This window comes from Arabidopsis thaliana (genome assembly GCF_000001735.4).
Source record: "Arabidopsis thaliana chromosome 1 sequence".
Taxonomy (NCBI): Eukaryota; Viridiplantae; Streptophyta; class Magnoliopsida; order Brassicales; family Brassicaceae; genus Arabidopsis; species Arabidopsis thaliana.
The window spans coordinates 10459357-10474466 of record NC_003070.9 but is presented as its reverse complement, the minus strand read 5'-3'; the positions used below and the strand labels follow the sequence as shown (position 1 = coordinate 10474466).

Genomic DNA, 15110 nt, shown 5'->3' with positions numbered 1-15110 from the left:
ATCTTACATATTAGTTAAAATCCATTGTCGTGCGAGAGATTGCCTTCCGTGACATCCTCTGTGGACCAGGTTCGCTTGTCACACTAGCTATAATTGGTGAACACATGATAACATATATGTTTGGAGCATAGAAGAGCTAGCGCCTGTGTCATTGGTGTGTGGTATCGAAAGAACAAGAGAATAGAACAGGAGAACATGAATATAGCTAGGTTTATTCATTTTCACCCCAAAGCTTAGAAATTGCGTTCCAAAGAGTGGGTGAATTCATGTGTGAGGGCAATTAGTGATTGTAAAAATAAAATTGTGTTTTGTAAAAAACTTTTACTGTCGAAATTATTTAGGGTGATGAAAAAATCAGTAAACTACGAATGATAGCTTAAAGAGTTTCTATCAAAGTGATTGAGGAATAGTTTGTTGCAAATTAAACCTCTAACAAAATGTTTTCTGTTGTGGTTTTTCATCTCTACAAATTTTGAATTTTATGATGAATTAGAAAGATAGAATGAGTTACTTTAGATTTTAAAAGGTTGTTCAAGTTTACAAAACAGATTACTAGAATCATGATTAAAAATTTACAAGCTACATATTGTCTAAACCAATGATGTTGAACATACCAGATGATAGTTTTTCAGTGTTTGAACAATCAATTGGATAGTTTTTATGTTTCTGCAAAATATGCAAATAATCAGTGTTTTTGAGTCTTTGCATTTTGATTTAAAAGCAAAAACAACTGAGTTTCAAGGTTAAATTAATTACATTATTCATGAGATTTATCAGGTTAGTGGATAAACTGACAATGGAATCAATGTTATTGTAAATTGGTAGTGATGTTGGACTTCTAATGTTACTCTCTATGATGTTTCGGTCATCAATATCACACTATCTTTACTTTTATTTAAAGGAAAGATCACACAAATAAGTTATCTCTATTCAGAACTATTAAGCTGCTTCCAAAAGACTTGCAACATGTGGTCTCGAAATGCTTTGGCTGCAATGAAAAAATCATAGCAAAAGCTAGTGGACTAGAGACTGCCACATAAGAATAGTAAACGTTAAAACCAAAATCTCAAAAATCCAATGAGTAAAGAGATATAGATTACTTCATAGATAACAAACGTTACTCGCAATTTTCCTATATAATCCAACCCTACCTAACCATTTTCAATCACTCTCACTCACAAGTTAGTCACCAAAAAAAAAAAAAAACACAAAAAGTTTCAATGGCCGCCTCCACAATGGCTCTCTCCTCCCCTGCCTTCGCCGGAAAGGCTGTGAACCTTTCCCCCGCGGCATCTGAAGTCCTCGGAAGCGGCCGTGTGACAATGAGGAAGACTGTTGCCAAGCCAAAGGGTCCATCAGGCAGCCCATGGTACGGATCCGACCGAGTCAAGTACTTGGGTCCATTCTCTGGCGAGTCACCGAGCTACCTTACCGGAGAGTTCCCCGGAGACTACGGATGGGACACCGCTGGACTTTCAGCTGATCCCGAGACATTCGCAAGGAACCGTGAGCTAGAAGTTATCCACAGCAGGTGGGCTATGCTCGGAGCCCTAGGCTGCGTCTTCCCTGAGCTTTTGGCTAGGAACGGAGTCAAGTTCGGAGAGGCGGTTTGGTTCAAGGCCGGTTCACAGATCTTTAGCGATGGAGGACTCGATTACTTGGGAAACCCTAGCTTGGTCCACGCTCAGAGCATTTTGGCCATTTGGGCCACTCAAGTTATCTTGATGGGAGCTGTTGAAGGCTACAGAGTCGCAGGAAATGGGCCGTTGGGAGAGGCCGAGGACTTGCTTTACCCCGGTGGCAGCTTCGACCCATTGGGTCTTGCTACCGACCCAGAGGCTTTCGCGGAGTTGAAGGTGAAGGAGCTCAAGAACGGAAGATTGGCTATGTTCTCTATGTTTGGATTCTTCGTTCAAGCCATTGTCACTGGTAAGGGACCGATAGAGAACCTTGCTGACCATTTGGCCGATCCAGTCAACAACAACGCATGGGCCTTCGCAACCAACTTTGTTCCCGGAAAGTGAGCCAAGTTTTATCAGTTTGTATTTTGCTTTTCTTTCAGTCTTTTGAATTCGAGTGAGAGACATGAGGAGAAAGAGAAGGTTGTATGTGATGGTTTGAGACTTTCAGATGTAAATTTGCAAGACTTTGTATGATTTGTCATTAATCAAACTCAATTTTCTCTCATACTAGTCTCGTATTAACTAAAATTCAAATGGAATGTTCTTGGGTTCGCTCAAATGAAGAGGCTGTTTCTACAATTGCACAATCTTATAGAACATAACTCGAGTTTAAGCCAAGCGTTACATGACCTGATACAATCAAAGGCTTGTGTATATCTGAATTAAAGGAACAAAGCCGATTGATAAATCACAAGTTTGCTGCATTTTCGAAGATTATTCATAGAAATGCTTATGGGTAACAAAATCCGTTAAAATTTATCGTAAAAAAGTTCCACACAAACGATCAACACACAACAAAAAAACTAACTCAGACGAGCAAAGAAGATACATTCTTTACCTCAAAGAAGTCCTGAAGAGCGGTCATTTTAATGGCACTTGACTTCAAGCTCTTGATTCCCTCAGCAGTGGCCAATGCACCAGCAACAGTGGTTATAACAGGTACCTTGTATGCTAGAGCCATTTGTCTGAGCTGTCTCCCATCTTTCTGATCAAGAGCATCACCCGAGCTTGTGATCAACATCAAATGGATCTGACCATTCGCCACCATATCAGCAGCATGTGGTCTTCCTTCATGCAACTTCAACACTCTCTCCACTGGAATGCCTTTCAGTTCCAGGAAATGAGCTGTTCCCGAGGTGGCAACTATTTTGAACCCAAGCTCGAGGAAGGACACCGCGATTTTCTCCAGGTGCGGTTTGGTCATATCGTTTAAGCTGAGGAAGACTGTGCCTGATAGAGGTAGCTTTTGACCTGCAGCGATCTGAGCCATTGCAAACGCACTTGAGAATTCAGAACTGATGCTCATCACTTCTCCTGTGCTTCTCATCTCTGGCCCGAGTATCACATCGCATCCTTGGAACTTCTCAAACGGGAAAACAGCTTCTTTCACAGAGACATGTTTAGGGATAACTTCTTTTTCAAAGTTAAGATCTTTGAGAGATTTGCCCGACATGACCAGCGCTGCATACTTGGCAAGAGGGTGTCCAATGGCTTTTGACACAAAAGGGACAGTACGGGAAGCTCGGGGATTGGCTTCCAGCAAAAAAACATCCCCAGATGTTGTGATTGCGTACTGACAGTTCATCAGCCCACATACATTTAGCTTCTTCGCCAGCTTAGTGGTCCATGTTCGAATAGTTTGCAAACAAGAAGCTGGGATGGTTTGTGTTGGAAGCATACAAGCTGAGTCACCAGAATGCACACCAGCTTGTTCGATATGCTCCATTATTCCACCAATCACCACATTTCCATAGGAATCAGTAAGGGTATCAACGTCGATCTCAATGGCATCAGAAAGATATTTATCTACCAAAACAGGTCTCTCTGGGTCAACTTGTACCGCATTTTCCAAATAGGTTATTAGTCTACTGTCATCATAAACGATCTCCATTGCTCGTCCACCTAGAACATAAGAAGGTCTTACCACAACTGGGTACCCTACCTCCTTTGCTATGGCTAATGCATCAGCTTCGCTCTTTGCAATGCCTCCCTTGGGCTGCTCAATCTTCAGCTCGTCGAGAATTGCATTGAACCTCTCTCTGTCTTCAGCAGCGTCAATGGAGTCAGGTGATGTACCCCAGATGCGAACAGGTCCCGCTCCGCTCAAGCTCATGGGCATGTGCTTATCCAAATAATGTTTGATCGGCAGAGCAAGTTTCAGAGGAGTTTGACCACCAAATTGCACTATTATGCCATCAGGTTTCTCAAGGTCGATAACATTGAGAACATCCTCGATTGTGAGAGGTTCAAAATAGAGCCTATCGCTTGTATCATAATCTGTGGATACTGTTTCAGGATTTGAGTTCAACATTATGGTCTCATATCCAGCATCCTGCAAATAAATTAAAAAAAGTAGATAAGTAAGTTTAGCATAAAAAAGTTGAAACAATGTTTACTGGCTTTTGGGAGAGACGCTTAGATTGTCTAAAGACATACCTGTAAGGCGAAAGATGTGTGGCAACAACAGTAATCAAATTCAATCCCTTGACCAATGCGGTTTGGCCCTCCACCCAAAATCAAAACCTTCTTCTTGTTGTTTGGAGCTGATTCACATTCAACATCATATGAAGAGTACATGTATGGTGTATGCGCTTCGAACTCTGCAGCACATGTATCCACTCTCTTGTAAGATGGAACAACTCCTAGAGAAATCCGCTTGGTACGGACTTCTTCCTCGGTTGTCTTTGTAGCAAAAGCGATTTGCTTGTCACTAAATCCCCGCTTTTTGACTTCGTAAAGGTCTTCTTTTGTAATCTCTGACAAGGTTCCGGACATAAGATACTGTTCGACGTCCACGAGCTCTTTAAGCTGGGTTAGGAACCACTTGTCCACCATGCTCAACTCGTAGATTTCATCAATTTTCATACCCTTTTTCATGGCAGCATATATCGCATGGATCCTGTCAGGATTTGGGACTCTTAGGCTGTATTTCAGCTGATCCCAGTCCCAATCTAGCTCTTTAATTTTTGCACAACCCCAACCCGAGAATCCACACTCCAGAGACCTCAGAGCTTTCTGGAAAGATTCTTGGAATGTACGGCCGAGAGCCATAGATTCCCCAACAGATTTCATCTGGGTCGTTAGCAATGGCTGAGATCCTGGAAACTTTTCAAATGCAAATCGAGGAATCTGCATGGTAAAGAAATAGATATCGTTAAGCAAAATATGCATTTGAGTTTATATATCATGAAGTGGATAGATGTGTGTAAATCTTCAAAGTCAAGCGTATCTCATTTCGCAACACAAATAAAGCCAAAAGTATGGAATGACAAACCTTAGTCACCACATAATCGATGGAGGGCTCGAAGCTAGCCGGTGTTTTCCTCGTGATATCATTAGGAATCTGATCCAAGGTATAGCCAACAGACAACTTGGCAGCCATTTTAGCAATGGGAAACCCTGTAGCCTTGGAAGCAAGAGCAGAAGATCTTGAGACCCTAGGGTTCATCTCTATGATCATAACTTCACCATCAACCGGGTTGACAGCAAACTGCACATTAGATCCACCACACTCAACACCAATCTCCCGTATAATCGCAATGGAATAATCCCTAAGCCGCTGGTACTCTCTATCCGTTAGAGTCTGTGCAGGTGCCACAGTGATGGAATCACCAGTGTGCACACCCATAGGATCAATATTCTCAATGGAACAGATAATGACAACATTGTCAGCTAAGTCTCTCATCACCTCAAGCTCATATTCTTTCCAACCCAACAAGGATTTCTCCACAAGAACTTGACTTGTCGCACTCGCAGCCAAACCCGATTTACATATAGACTCAAACTCCTCTTTGTTATACGCAATTCCACCACCAGTACCACCTAAAGTAAACGCAGGACGGATAATCAAAGGGAACTCACCAATTTTCTCAGCAATGTCAAAACACTCATCAAGAGTGGTCCCAATCCCTGAAGGTGGAGTCTTTAGCCCAATGTTCTTCATCGCATCCTTGAACAACTCACGATCTTCAGCTTTCTTAATCGCACCAAGCTTAGCTCCTATCAATTCAACACCGTATTTCTCCAAAGCACCACTCTCAGCAAGAGCAACCGCGAGGTTCAATGCGGTTTGACCACCCATGGTTGGTAACAAAGCGTCAGGCCTCTCTTTCTCAATAACCTGCTCGACAAGCTCAGGAGTCATCGGAGCGATATAAGTCCGATTAGCAGTTTCCGGATCAGTCATGATAGTGGCAGGATTCGAATTGATCAGGATAACCTCATAGCCCTCTTCTCTTAAGGCTTTACAAGCTTGAGTACCAGAGTAATCAAACTCACAAGCTTGTCCAATGACAATCGGACCAGCGCCGAGAATCATAATCTTCTTCAGATCGGTTCTCTTGCCGACGATCTCCGGAGAAAAAGGCTTGGTAGTGGTGTCGGCGAGCTCTGAGACGGGTTTGAGAACATGCGTGAGGGAGCTTTTCCGATTGAGACATGGGGGGAAAGTGGAGAAGGAAGAAGAAGACGAGGCTTGTTTTGGTTTTGATCTGTAATAGATGGCAGAGCGAGAGAAGAAAGTGGAATAGGAGAGCTTGGAAGGAGAGAAACGAGGATTGGATTTGGAAGAAGCGAAAATGGAGGAACAATTGGAAGAGAGTTCTAAGCAATGGTTTCTCATTTTTGCTTCTTCTTCTTCTTCTTCTTCTAAGTTTTGCCTGTGTCGGCTCTGTAACTGGAGACTGCTGCAGAAGAGAGTGAGACACGAGAGAGAGGGTTTTAGGGTTTCTCGAAATTTGGATTATTCCGGTTTGGTATTTATTTTGTCTTTCTCAATCCTGCTGTATTTGATTATGACAATCCATTTTTTCAACAACAATTATTGGGAAAATATGATAAATGACATAAAAAGATAATTAACTCTTCCAAAAAGTTGCAAAGAGAAATGATTTTTTTTTTTTTGGTTAGAATGTATCATTTCGTCATTTATGGAATCGTATCCATAATATGATAGATATTATGTCTCTGGTTTAAAAAAATAATTAAATTTTTGGAAATTAGAATATTATTGTTTTATTCAAGAGTGTTTAAAATATAAAATGGTGTTATAATGAATGGAGTTTTATTGGTAGTAAATCCAATAAATATTATTTGATATAGATTTATTTCATTAAAAACAAATGTTATTCGTGTCATGTTATTAAAGTTATACTCTATATGACTTTTAAATATAGTATATATTCCAAATCGGTTTTAAAATGAGTAAATAAGAAAGTCAACGAATTACAAAACTAATTACCGCATTTATTTTGTAGTCAATGCGGTCGCAGGTACTTACTGCTTTTGCTTTCGCTCAGATCATCAACTCTTCTGCTGACTTTACAGTAGATTAAACAGATAATGTACTATATATAACAGTCGCATCTGGTAAGGTTTCCTTAAACTGCAAACTTTTCTAGTACCGCATGTCCTTCTCTATAGAATCAATCTTTTTAACTGTATATAGTAGTATTATATGTGTTTGCACGTTTGATATAGTAGTAAAAGCTTTTTTCTCTGTGCAACTAACTTTAACTTTGTGTTTCTCAGGTTTGTGACGTCTCTTCTGTAATGGAAACATTTGTTCAGAGTCGTCATCCTTTTTGATAATGGTGCAACTGGACAATAAGGGATCAGGGACTAGTACAAAAGTTAATGTGGGATCAAGAGAAGAATAAGACCGATAATATATAAACAAAATGATATCGCAGCCATAGCAATCACGTTGTGGAGCAGCCGTTTGTCGTCTTTCGTGGGTATGAAAACTGATTTTAATGTATTGGTTAGCTCGAAAAGTCGAACAGATACCTGAATGAAGAAGGAAAAAAAAAGTGTAAGAAGTAATAAAACGATAAAAGCATAGAATGGTTTTACCGATGCTTTTTTACCAAGACGTAGATGGCCGTGGTGAGCATGAAGTTGAGCATTGGGTATTCTGGGATGATTGATAATAGCAACTTTGGCTGCCCATTTGGCACACTCGATCTGCACCACATTGAGAATTATTGTTATACTAACATATGTTAACCATAAAGGCTTCACTAACCACATTGTGAAGTTTCTTTATAATAACATATGCTTCGATTTGTAGATCCCACTAACCTTAACCAGATGTGAAACTGTGAAATGTAGGTCTCGAGAGTTATCTTGCCCAGCCACCTAGAGAGAGATCATGGTCAAAAAGCTGTGTGCACTGTGAACAAGAAGGTAACAATAAGGAATTAAGAGATTGAGAATCTTACGCAAAGAGTGTCAGGGAAAATCTCCGTAGCTGTTGGGTGCAATTTCGCAGACAGATGTAGACACTGTTCCAGATTTAAAACCAAAGGTCATAAATCAAGAAAGCATATTATCTCAAGATTTAGCATGAACCATGAAAATGAAGAAAAGACAAAGTTGTTGGTACTGACGTTATTGGAATCCAAGATGTGTAGGGATGATATTTGTTGTACGTAACCTTGTCCAGCTTGTAGATGTATTCATACCAAAGGTAACCAGCCTGAACATTTGGAAACCACGACACAAACATCAGAATAATTGTGGAGAAGACTATATATGATGAACCAGAAGCCGAGAAAAGCTAACAACTCACGAATGAAGAAATTCCTATTATGCTTGTCTTGATTGACATCCTTCTCTTAGCATCACACTCCTCCAATTTCTCCATCCATCTTTCTACCTGAAATCCCCAATATATTTAGTTGCGTCTTTCGAGAGGAGATATGGAAAAAATGAAAGCACCATGGTTCTGGAATTACAGTGGGATGAAAATATGCATATATCATGCCGATGATCCATATGTAGCGATCAAGTCCAGATCTGAAATGCCATTCGTGTAGACGTGGAAGGTCTGGTTTAGCTGGATCTGTGTACCCTGTATTTGTGTTAAAGACAGAATATCAACGTTAGTTACCAATTTTTATTCAAGCATGCCATCCAAAATATTTGTGTAGAAGACAGAACTACAGATCAGCCACATGACAAAAATGGTATGAAAAATGAGAGAAATTTGTTACTGACCCAGTAAGAATGCCAGAGGACTCCAGAAAATCTCAAAAACTCCAGGAATCTCCCACATAAGGATAACCACGAGAAAGCATGAAGCAATCTTCAGAGCCATCACTGATGCTATTTCGTTATACTGACTGTAAATACCAAGGGCTCCATAGACCATCAGCGTGAATAGAGTGTGCATTGGACAGATGTAGTACAGCATATAGTCATTGTTGAGAATAATGCAACAAAACGCCACAAAAAAGTTAAGCCGCCACATCATCTGGATTAAGTAAAAGCTTTCATAAAAATCTTGAGCTTTGAAAGACATAGTGCTCTCTAAAAGAACATCACATGGTAAACTGAACAAACTATGGTGATCGAAAATAGTTGATCTGACCTGAGTGAATCGTGCAAGGGAGAAATCCTTTCGGATATAGTAATAAGAGAAGTTCCCAAAACCGGTCATCCACACATAGCCAGCGATGAAGACCCTGATTGCATTGTAAAACTCAACTGCCGCAAAATAATGATACATCAGAAATAGAACCTGCAAAGTCCCAAAGGGATGGAAATCAGTTAGAGAATCGAGGTGAATGCAAAAGAAAAGACACACAAAGATTTAGATGAAGATACTATTATGAAGCTGACGTGAATGCAAGGAAGTAAGGGATAAAATGGTAGGAAAATGAAAACTACTGAGTAAAGTTCGAACACAGTACCTGCATCCACCCTTTCCATTCTTCAGTCTGGTGACGATTGAGATACAGAATGGACTTTCCTGTTATTGGTGACTTGTCAGTGTGTTTCTTCAAGGACGTCATAGCTGACACTATGATGAGAAGACAGAAGAGAAAGAGAAAAAGGTCTCGGCTGTAATTCTGCCAATGGAATCCACATCAAAAAGATGGACGGTCAATTGCAATTGCTAACACAGTAACACTGATATAAGCTTTCTACACCAGAAAGAATTTCGGCTCTAGTGAACTATATATTGCACAAGTATTTTTTTTGAAATTTAACAACCGAAAAGGAAATTCGTCAAAGAAGTTTGATGGAGGCACCTTTTGAGACTGCCCGATCAAGCTAGTTCGATCACAAATATAAAAATATAAAAGAATTGCTCCAAACTCAGCCCTACAATAGAAGAAAATGGTCACTATGGAGCCTAATCAGTAAGAATTCAATATTGCTGAGAACTAAGGAACCTACATTGCTCTCAAGGTTGCTCGGTTTTCAAGCAAGAAAGAGTCTTCCAAAGTCAGAAACCTACGAATAAACACAATGCCAATGGTTAAGAAAATATTATGGCTAGAGAACATTCCTCCCTAAGAAAAACAAATAGCTATAACAACCTAATCAAATTTGTTTTGATTGGTGAGCTATAAAACTTTGAAGAGGCAGATCTTGGAAGACCTCCTTCCATTAAAACTGTTCCTTCATCCTCTTTGTTCGTCACCATTTCCAGTTCAACCAAATTCTTATCTGAATGACTGCAAATGTGGATAACGTGAAACCACAAAAACAGTAAGTTCCAAAGAAATTAAACACACATAAGCGAGATATCAGTAGATGAGACTCAATTAGATAATAATCATCCATACACATACACTTTAGCGTGAAAAGAAGACCTCCTATACTCCAGAAATTCCGAGTATAGCCATGCTATCATAAGAGGAATGACTCCAAGCAGAAACGAAACCTGCAACAGAAAGAAGAACAAAAGAAGAAAGATTGAGAACAATAACAGTAATCCAAAAAAACCCACGAAAGTTGTGTTCTTTCAGCCGAATACAAAATGTAAATCTACGCAACAAGGTTCAATCCAAATCTTCCAAACTAAAAGAAAAAGTACGTTGCTTCAAGCTGAAGAAAACACAGAGTGGCTGAGGTAGAAGCTTAGTAAGTTATTAGTAATTGAAAACACTTGACTCAATGTTGAGACATTACAATCTTTGTAAATGAACTATTATAGATCATTGTGCCAGCAGATCATCTGGTGGGATAATCAATCTCACCACTCTACTTTACACAGCCAACATTAATCTAAATCTAGCAAGCAACCGATGAACTGAAGAATGAATCAACCACATTCATATAAAGGAGAAAGATAGAGAGTCCTAATCACATTAAGCTACAGGCCAATTCAATCAAAATCTCAAAATCCGCTTCGGGAAGTTGGAGAAGAATGTAAATCGAAACTTGAATCACCGAAGATCATGAAAAATTGTACCTGACCAGGCGTAATTGGCTGTGACACAACCATATCTACTGGATCCATAAAGGAATACCCAGAGATTCAAAAACTAGATACTGCAATATACACTCCAATTGCAATTAGTTTCAATCTAGGGGATGAAGAGAGAGATAGACAGAGTTAATTGGGGCAGTGGCAACGAAGAAGAAGAAGAAGAGATCTGAAGTGAAGAAGCTATTGCTTCAAGGAAGAAGAAAATGGCGGACGCGACGTCGTTTTCGTCAAATTCAATCGTACGGTTGGTTGGTTTGGCGATTGCCTCTCCTCTAATTGTTAAATTATTAATTACTTATTAATTACTAATTAAGTAAATTACAGAGGTAATCTGATTGTGGTTATACGCAATTTACAGCTCTCACTGCACACAAACTTTTCTTTCTAATCGCAATGCCTTTGCTTACAGAAATGCATGCATTTAGGTTTGGTTTTGACAACATATTTGTGTATCTAAAGAGGAAAAAAAGAACACAAAAACATTAGTGTGGATTTGCCTATAGATAAACAAACGTAGTGGACCTTTCTGGTAGGTGAGGGATAAGTTGGTACCAAACATCAATGTTCACATATTTGTTTGGTGTTAAAGCATTTGGAAAATTTTGCATCCATGTTGAAACGTCAAACGTGTAGATGTGATGACATTTAAATGTCTTTACTCTTTATTGGGTTTAGATTTCATTTCGTCAACCAAACCCACTCCTTGGGCCCAAAGGTTTCCACATTATCATCTTAAACCCTAAGGGGGCCACTAGTAAGTGGAAACAAACACTTCGTCGAATGCGCATCTTCTCTACATTCGTCTTTCATCGCAGACAACAAATCTTCAATCTTCGTCAATTCCAAACCACCACAATCCTTCGCAACCCAATCTCCATCGCTCCGATCCAGATTCCGATGGACGCCACCGAGCAGTCTCTCCGTCAATCTCTTTCCGAGAAATCCTCATCCGTCGAAGCTCAGGGTAACGCCGTCCGAGCTCTCAAGGCTTCCCGTGCAGCTAAACCAGAAATCGATGCTGCCATTGAGCAACTCAACAAATTGAAGCTCGAGAAATCTACCGTCGAGAAGGAGCTTCAGTCTATTATCAGTAGCTCCGGTAATGGTTCGCTTAACCGTGAGGCTTTTCGAAAAGCTGTTGTCAATACTCTCGAGCGGCGTTTGTTCTATATCCCTTCGTTTAAGATCTACAGTGGCGTCGCTGGACTTTTTGATTATGGTCCTCCTGGCTGTGCTATTAAATCCAATGTTCTCAGCTTTTGGCGTCAAGTAAGGAACAACACTATTCACATTTCTCTGTATTTAAATTCGACAAGATTTTGGTTGTATAAACCGAGTTAGATTTGTTACTAAACGTGATTGAATGGAGTAGAAATTGAGTCAAATGTGACAAGATTCATAGAGTAGAGTTACGTTTGGAATTATACAGATTGATGTGGGTCAAATTTGACATGATTCATAGAGTAGAAATTGTGTTAGGCTTGTTCTTATACGGGAGTGATTTGCTTCGTTTGCAGCATTTCATTCTTGAGGAGAACATGCTAGAAGTTGATTGTCCATGTGTGACACCAGAGGTTGTTCTCAAGGCATCTGGGCATGTAGATAAGTTCACTGATCTTATGGTTAAGGATGAGAAAACTGGAACATGTTACCGTGCTGACCACTTGCTCAAGGATTATTGTACCGAGAAGCTGGAGAAAGATCTTACCATCTCTGCTGAGAAAGCTGCTGAATTGAAGGATGTTCTTGCTGTTATGGAAGATTTTTCTCCTGAACAGCTAGGTGCCAAGATCAGGGAGTATGGGATCACTGCTCCAGACACGAAGAATCCACTCTCTGATCCTTACCCGTTTAATTTGATGTTTCAAACATCCATTGGCCCATCTGGTTTGATTCCTGGGTGAGTATTTTTCATGTTATAATCATTTCTGAGCCACTTTCTTTCCTGAGTTTGTTATCAAATTACTCCTCTTTTGTGTTTCAGTTACATGCGTCCTGAAACTGCTCAAGGTATTTTTGTCAACTTTAAGGACTTGTACTATTACAATGGGAAGAAACTTCCTTTTGCCGCGGCTCAAATTGGTCAAGCCTTTAGAAATGAGGTAATGTATTACTTTGCTTGATGTATGGGATGTCTTCATCTCAATCTTCTTTAAGAAATTCTTTTCTGCATTATGTCTGGGTTTTAATAAGTAGCATATTACTCGCAGATATCTCCTCGACAAGGGCTTCTTAGAGTTCGTGAATTCACGCTGGCAGAGATTGAGCACTTCGTTGATCCTGAGAATAAGTCACATCCTAAGTTCTCTGACGTAGCAAAATTGGAATTCCTTATGTTCCCAAGGGAAGAACAAATGTCTGGCCAATCTGCCAAAAAACTTTGCCTTGGTGAAGCTGTTGCTAAAGTTAGTATTTGTAATCATATTCGCCTACTTAATTCTACTAAGAACTCGCACACACCCATTTTTATATCTTATTGATGCCTGACACTGAAATCCTATTCGTATAGGGTACTGTGAACAATGAAACTCTAGGATACTTCATTGGGAGAGTGTATCTTTTCCTTACTCGTCTTGGCATTGACAAGGAACGGCTGCGCTTCCGTCAGCATCTAGCAAATGAAATGGCCCACTATGCAGCAGATTGTTGGGATGCTGAAATTGAAAGTTCATATGGGTGGATTGAATGTGTTGGGATTGCAGATAGGTCTGCTTACGACTTACGTGCTCACTCTGTAAGAACCTCACCTTTTACTTCTATTTTCATCATTTCGTTTTACAGCTAGATAATTAATGATCAAAACCCGTAAGTGTTCCTGTTTAAATTCACTAAAGTATATTGTTGATCAACTGTTGCGCGACAGGACAAAAGTGGTACTCCTCTTGTGGCTGAAGAGAAATTTGCAGAACCTAAAGAAGTAGAGGTATTTTAGTGAACAGATTCATTCATCTCTGTCTTTATTACTTGTCCTTAACATGGTTATCTTTTATATCAGAAACTTGTGATAACTCCTGTGAAGAAAGAACTGGGTCTTGCATTCAAGGGAAATCAAAAGAATGTGGTTGAATCTTTGGAGGTTGAACTCTTAACTGTTTTACTGAATAACTTTTTTTTTTAATAATATGGTGATGGTTTAGAATAAATATCATGCTTCGTGTAATGTTTTGTTAGGCGATGAATGAGGAAGAAGCTATGGAGATGAAAGCAACCCTGGAATCCAAAGGGGAAGTGGAGTTTTACGTGTGTACCCTAAAGAAAAGCGTGAACATCAAGAAAAACATGGTGTCTATATCAAAGGAGAAGAAGAAAGAGCACCAGCGGGTTTTCACTCCATCAGTGATTGAACCATCGTTTGGGATTGGTCGGATCATATATTGTCTGTATGAGCATTGTTTCAGCACAAGGCCAAGCAAAGCAGGGGATGAGCAGTTGAACTTGTTCCGTTTCCCTCCTCTTGTAGCTCCCATCAAGTGCACGGTTTTCCCGCTTGTTCAGAACCAACAATTCGAGGAAGTAGCCAAAGTTATTTCCAAGGAACTCGCCTCTGTCGGTATCTCCCATAAGATTGACATCACTGGTACGTAAAAACAAGTTGAGAATTGAAGTTTTTTGAAATATTGAAATGGATCAAATCAAGTAAAGATTTGTTGTGTTTGTGTGTGAACAGGTACATCGATAGGGAAGAGATATGCGAGAACCGATGAGCTTGGAGTGCCATTTGCAATAACAGTGGACTCGGATACATCAGTGACAATCAGAGAAAGAGACAGCAAAGATCAAGTCCGAGTCACCTTGAAGGAGGCAGCTTCCGTTGTGAGCTCAGTCTCAGAGGGGAAAATGACGTGGCAAGACGTCTGGGCAACCTTCCCTCACCATTCTTCTGCTGCTGCAGACGAGTAGCTAGCTCCTTGTTTTTTTCCGAATTAAAAACCAAAGTGTTAAATTAATTGTTGCTGAATCTACTCATTTTTAATGTTTTGTTTCTTAGTGTCACGTAAAAAGTTCGATACCAGATTTGGAGACGAAGTGGCTATAAAGTATAAACTCTCTGTTATATTTTCGTCCATTCTACTGCTAATTTTCTAAATTTTGGTCACAAATTTCAGTCCATCCAGTTATGGTCTGAATTGTTTGTGTTTGCATTAAGAAAAAAAAGTATGAAGGATCATTGTTTTTACAGTTTGCTAAGGATTACAAAGTTACAA

The 15110-nt window shown here is 39.8% G+C and overlaps 4 protein-coding genes across 6 annotated transcripts; 2 read left to right on the top strand and 2 right to left on the bottom strand.

Annotated features, from left to right (window-relative positions):
- Nucleotides 1–964: 964 nt before the first annotated feature.
- Nucleotides 965–2187, top strand: CAB3 (chlorophyll A/B binding protein 3). Its single transcript, NM_102731.3, has one exon. It carries the CDS (start codon nucleotides 1221–1223, stop codon nucleotides 2022–2024), a length of 804 nt encoding a protein of 267 aa, NP_564339.1. The 5' UTR covers nucleotides 965–1220; the 3' UTR covers nucleotides 2025–2187.
- A 68-nt stretch (nucleotides 2188–2255) lies between these two features.
- CARB (carbamoyl phosphate synthetase B) lies at nucleotides 2256–6511 on the bottom strand. Its single transcript, NM_102730.2, has 3 exons — nucleotides 4957–6511; nucleotides 4119–4811; nucleotides 2256–4014 (listed from the first exon to the last, which is right to left on the bottom strand). Exons 1-3 carry the CDS (start codon nucleotides 6301–6303, stop codon nucleotides 2491–2493), a joined length of 3564 nt encoding a protein of 1187 aa, NP_564338.1. The 5' UTR covers nucleotides 6304–6511; the 3' UTR covers nucleotides 2256–2490.
- A 503-nt stretch (nucleotides 6512–7014) lies between these two features.
- RWA4 (O-acetyltransferase family protein) lies at nucleotides 7015–11438 on the bottom strand. 3 transcript variants are annotated; one of them, NM_001332877.1, is made up of 15 exons: nucleotides 10888–11438; nucleotides 10265–10356; nucleotides 10010–10147; nucleotides 9867–9923; nucleotides 9719–9791; nucleotides 9377–9535; nucleotides 9055–9204; nucleotides 8682–8937; nucleotides 8420–8535; nucleotides 8254–8340; nucleotides 8072–8160; nucleotides 7904–7966; nucleotides 7764–7820; nucleotides 7550–7646; nucleotides 7015–7469 (listed from the first exon to the last, which is right to left on the bottom strand). In NM_001332877.1, the coding sequence occupies exons 1-15, from the start codon at nucleotides 10933–10935 to the stop codon at nucleotides 7314–7316; spliced, it is 1638 nt and encodes a 545-aa protein (NP_001322904.1). In that variant the 5' UTR covers nucleotides 10936–11438; the 3' UTR covers nucleotides 7015–7313. The 3 variants fall into 3 exon arrangements, with proteins under 3 accessions (NP_001322904.1, NP_174282.2, NP_001031111.1); NM_102729.3 differs by having other exon boundaries at nucleotides 7241–7469; nucleotides 9867–10147; nucleotides 10888–11044; NM_001036034.2 differs by having other exon boundaries at nucleotides 7297–7469; nucleotides 8682–9204; nucleotides 10888–11064.
- Nucleotides 11439–11499: 61 nt separating this feature from the next.
- AT1G29880 (glycyl-tRNA synthetase / glycine-tRNA ligase) lies at nucleotides 11500–15010 on the top strand. Its single transcript, NM_102728.3, has 9 exons — nucleotides 11500–12174; nucleotides 12423–12805; nucleotides 12890–13007; nucleotides 13116–13310; nucleotides 13415–13639; nucleotides 13769–13828; nucleotides 13901–13981; nucleotides 14077–14482; nucleotides 14573–15010. The coding sequence occupies exons 1-9, from the start codon at nucleotides 11686–11688 to the stop codon at nucleotides 14803–14805; spliced, it is 2190 nt and encodes a 729-aa protein (NP_564337.1). The 5' UTR covers nucleotides 11500–11685; the 3' UTR covers nucleotides 14806–15010.
- Nucleotides 15011–15110: the final 100 nt, after the last annotated feature.

Bases quoted from the DNA above. Each gene is read 5' to 3' on its own strand.
- CAB3 (NM_102731.3), top strand. From the start codon at position 1,221: ATGGCCGCCTCCACAATGGCTCTCTCCTCCCCTGCCTTCGCCGGAAAG.
- CARB (NM_102730.2), bottom strand. From the start codon at position 6,303: ATGAGAAACCATTGCTTAGAACTCTCTTCCAATTGTTCCTCCATTTTC. The intron at 4,812-4,956 runs GTTTGTCATTCC...TTTACCATGCAG, and splicing joins TCGATTATGTGGTGACTAAG to ATTCCTCGATTTGCATTTGA. The intron at 4,015-4,118 runs GTATGTCTTTAG...ATTTATTTGCAG, and splicing joins ACACATCTTTCGCCTTACAG to GATGCTGGATATGAGACCAT.
- RWA4 (NM_001036034.2), bottom strand. From the start codon at position 10,935: ATGGATCCAGTAGATATGGTTGTGTCACAGCCAATTACGCCTGGTCAG. The intron at 9,536-9,718 runs GTGCCTCCATCA...TTCCATTGGCAG, and splicing joins TGATCGGGCAGTCTCAAAAG to AATTACAGCCGAGACCTTTT. The intron at 7,821-7,903 runs GTAAGATTCTCA...ATCTCTCTCTAG, and splicing joins TTTTCCCTGACACTCTTTGC to GTGGCTGGGCAAGATAACTC.
- AT1G29880 (NM_102728.3), top strand. From the start codon at position 11,686: ATGCGCATCTTCTCTACATTCGTCTTTCATCGCAGACAACAAATCTTC. The intron at 12,175-12,422 runs GTAAGGAACAAC...CTTCGTTTGCAG, and splicing joins TTCTCAGCTTTTGGCGTCAA to CATTTCATTCTTGAGGAGAA. The intron at 13,311-13,414 runs GTTAGTATTTGT...CTATTCGTATAG, and splicing joins TTGGTGAAGCTGTTGCTAAA to GGTACTGTGAACAATGAAAC.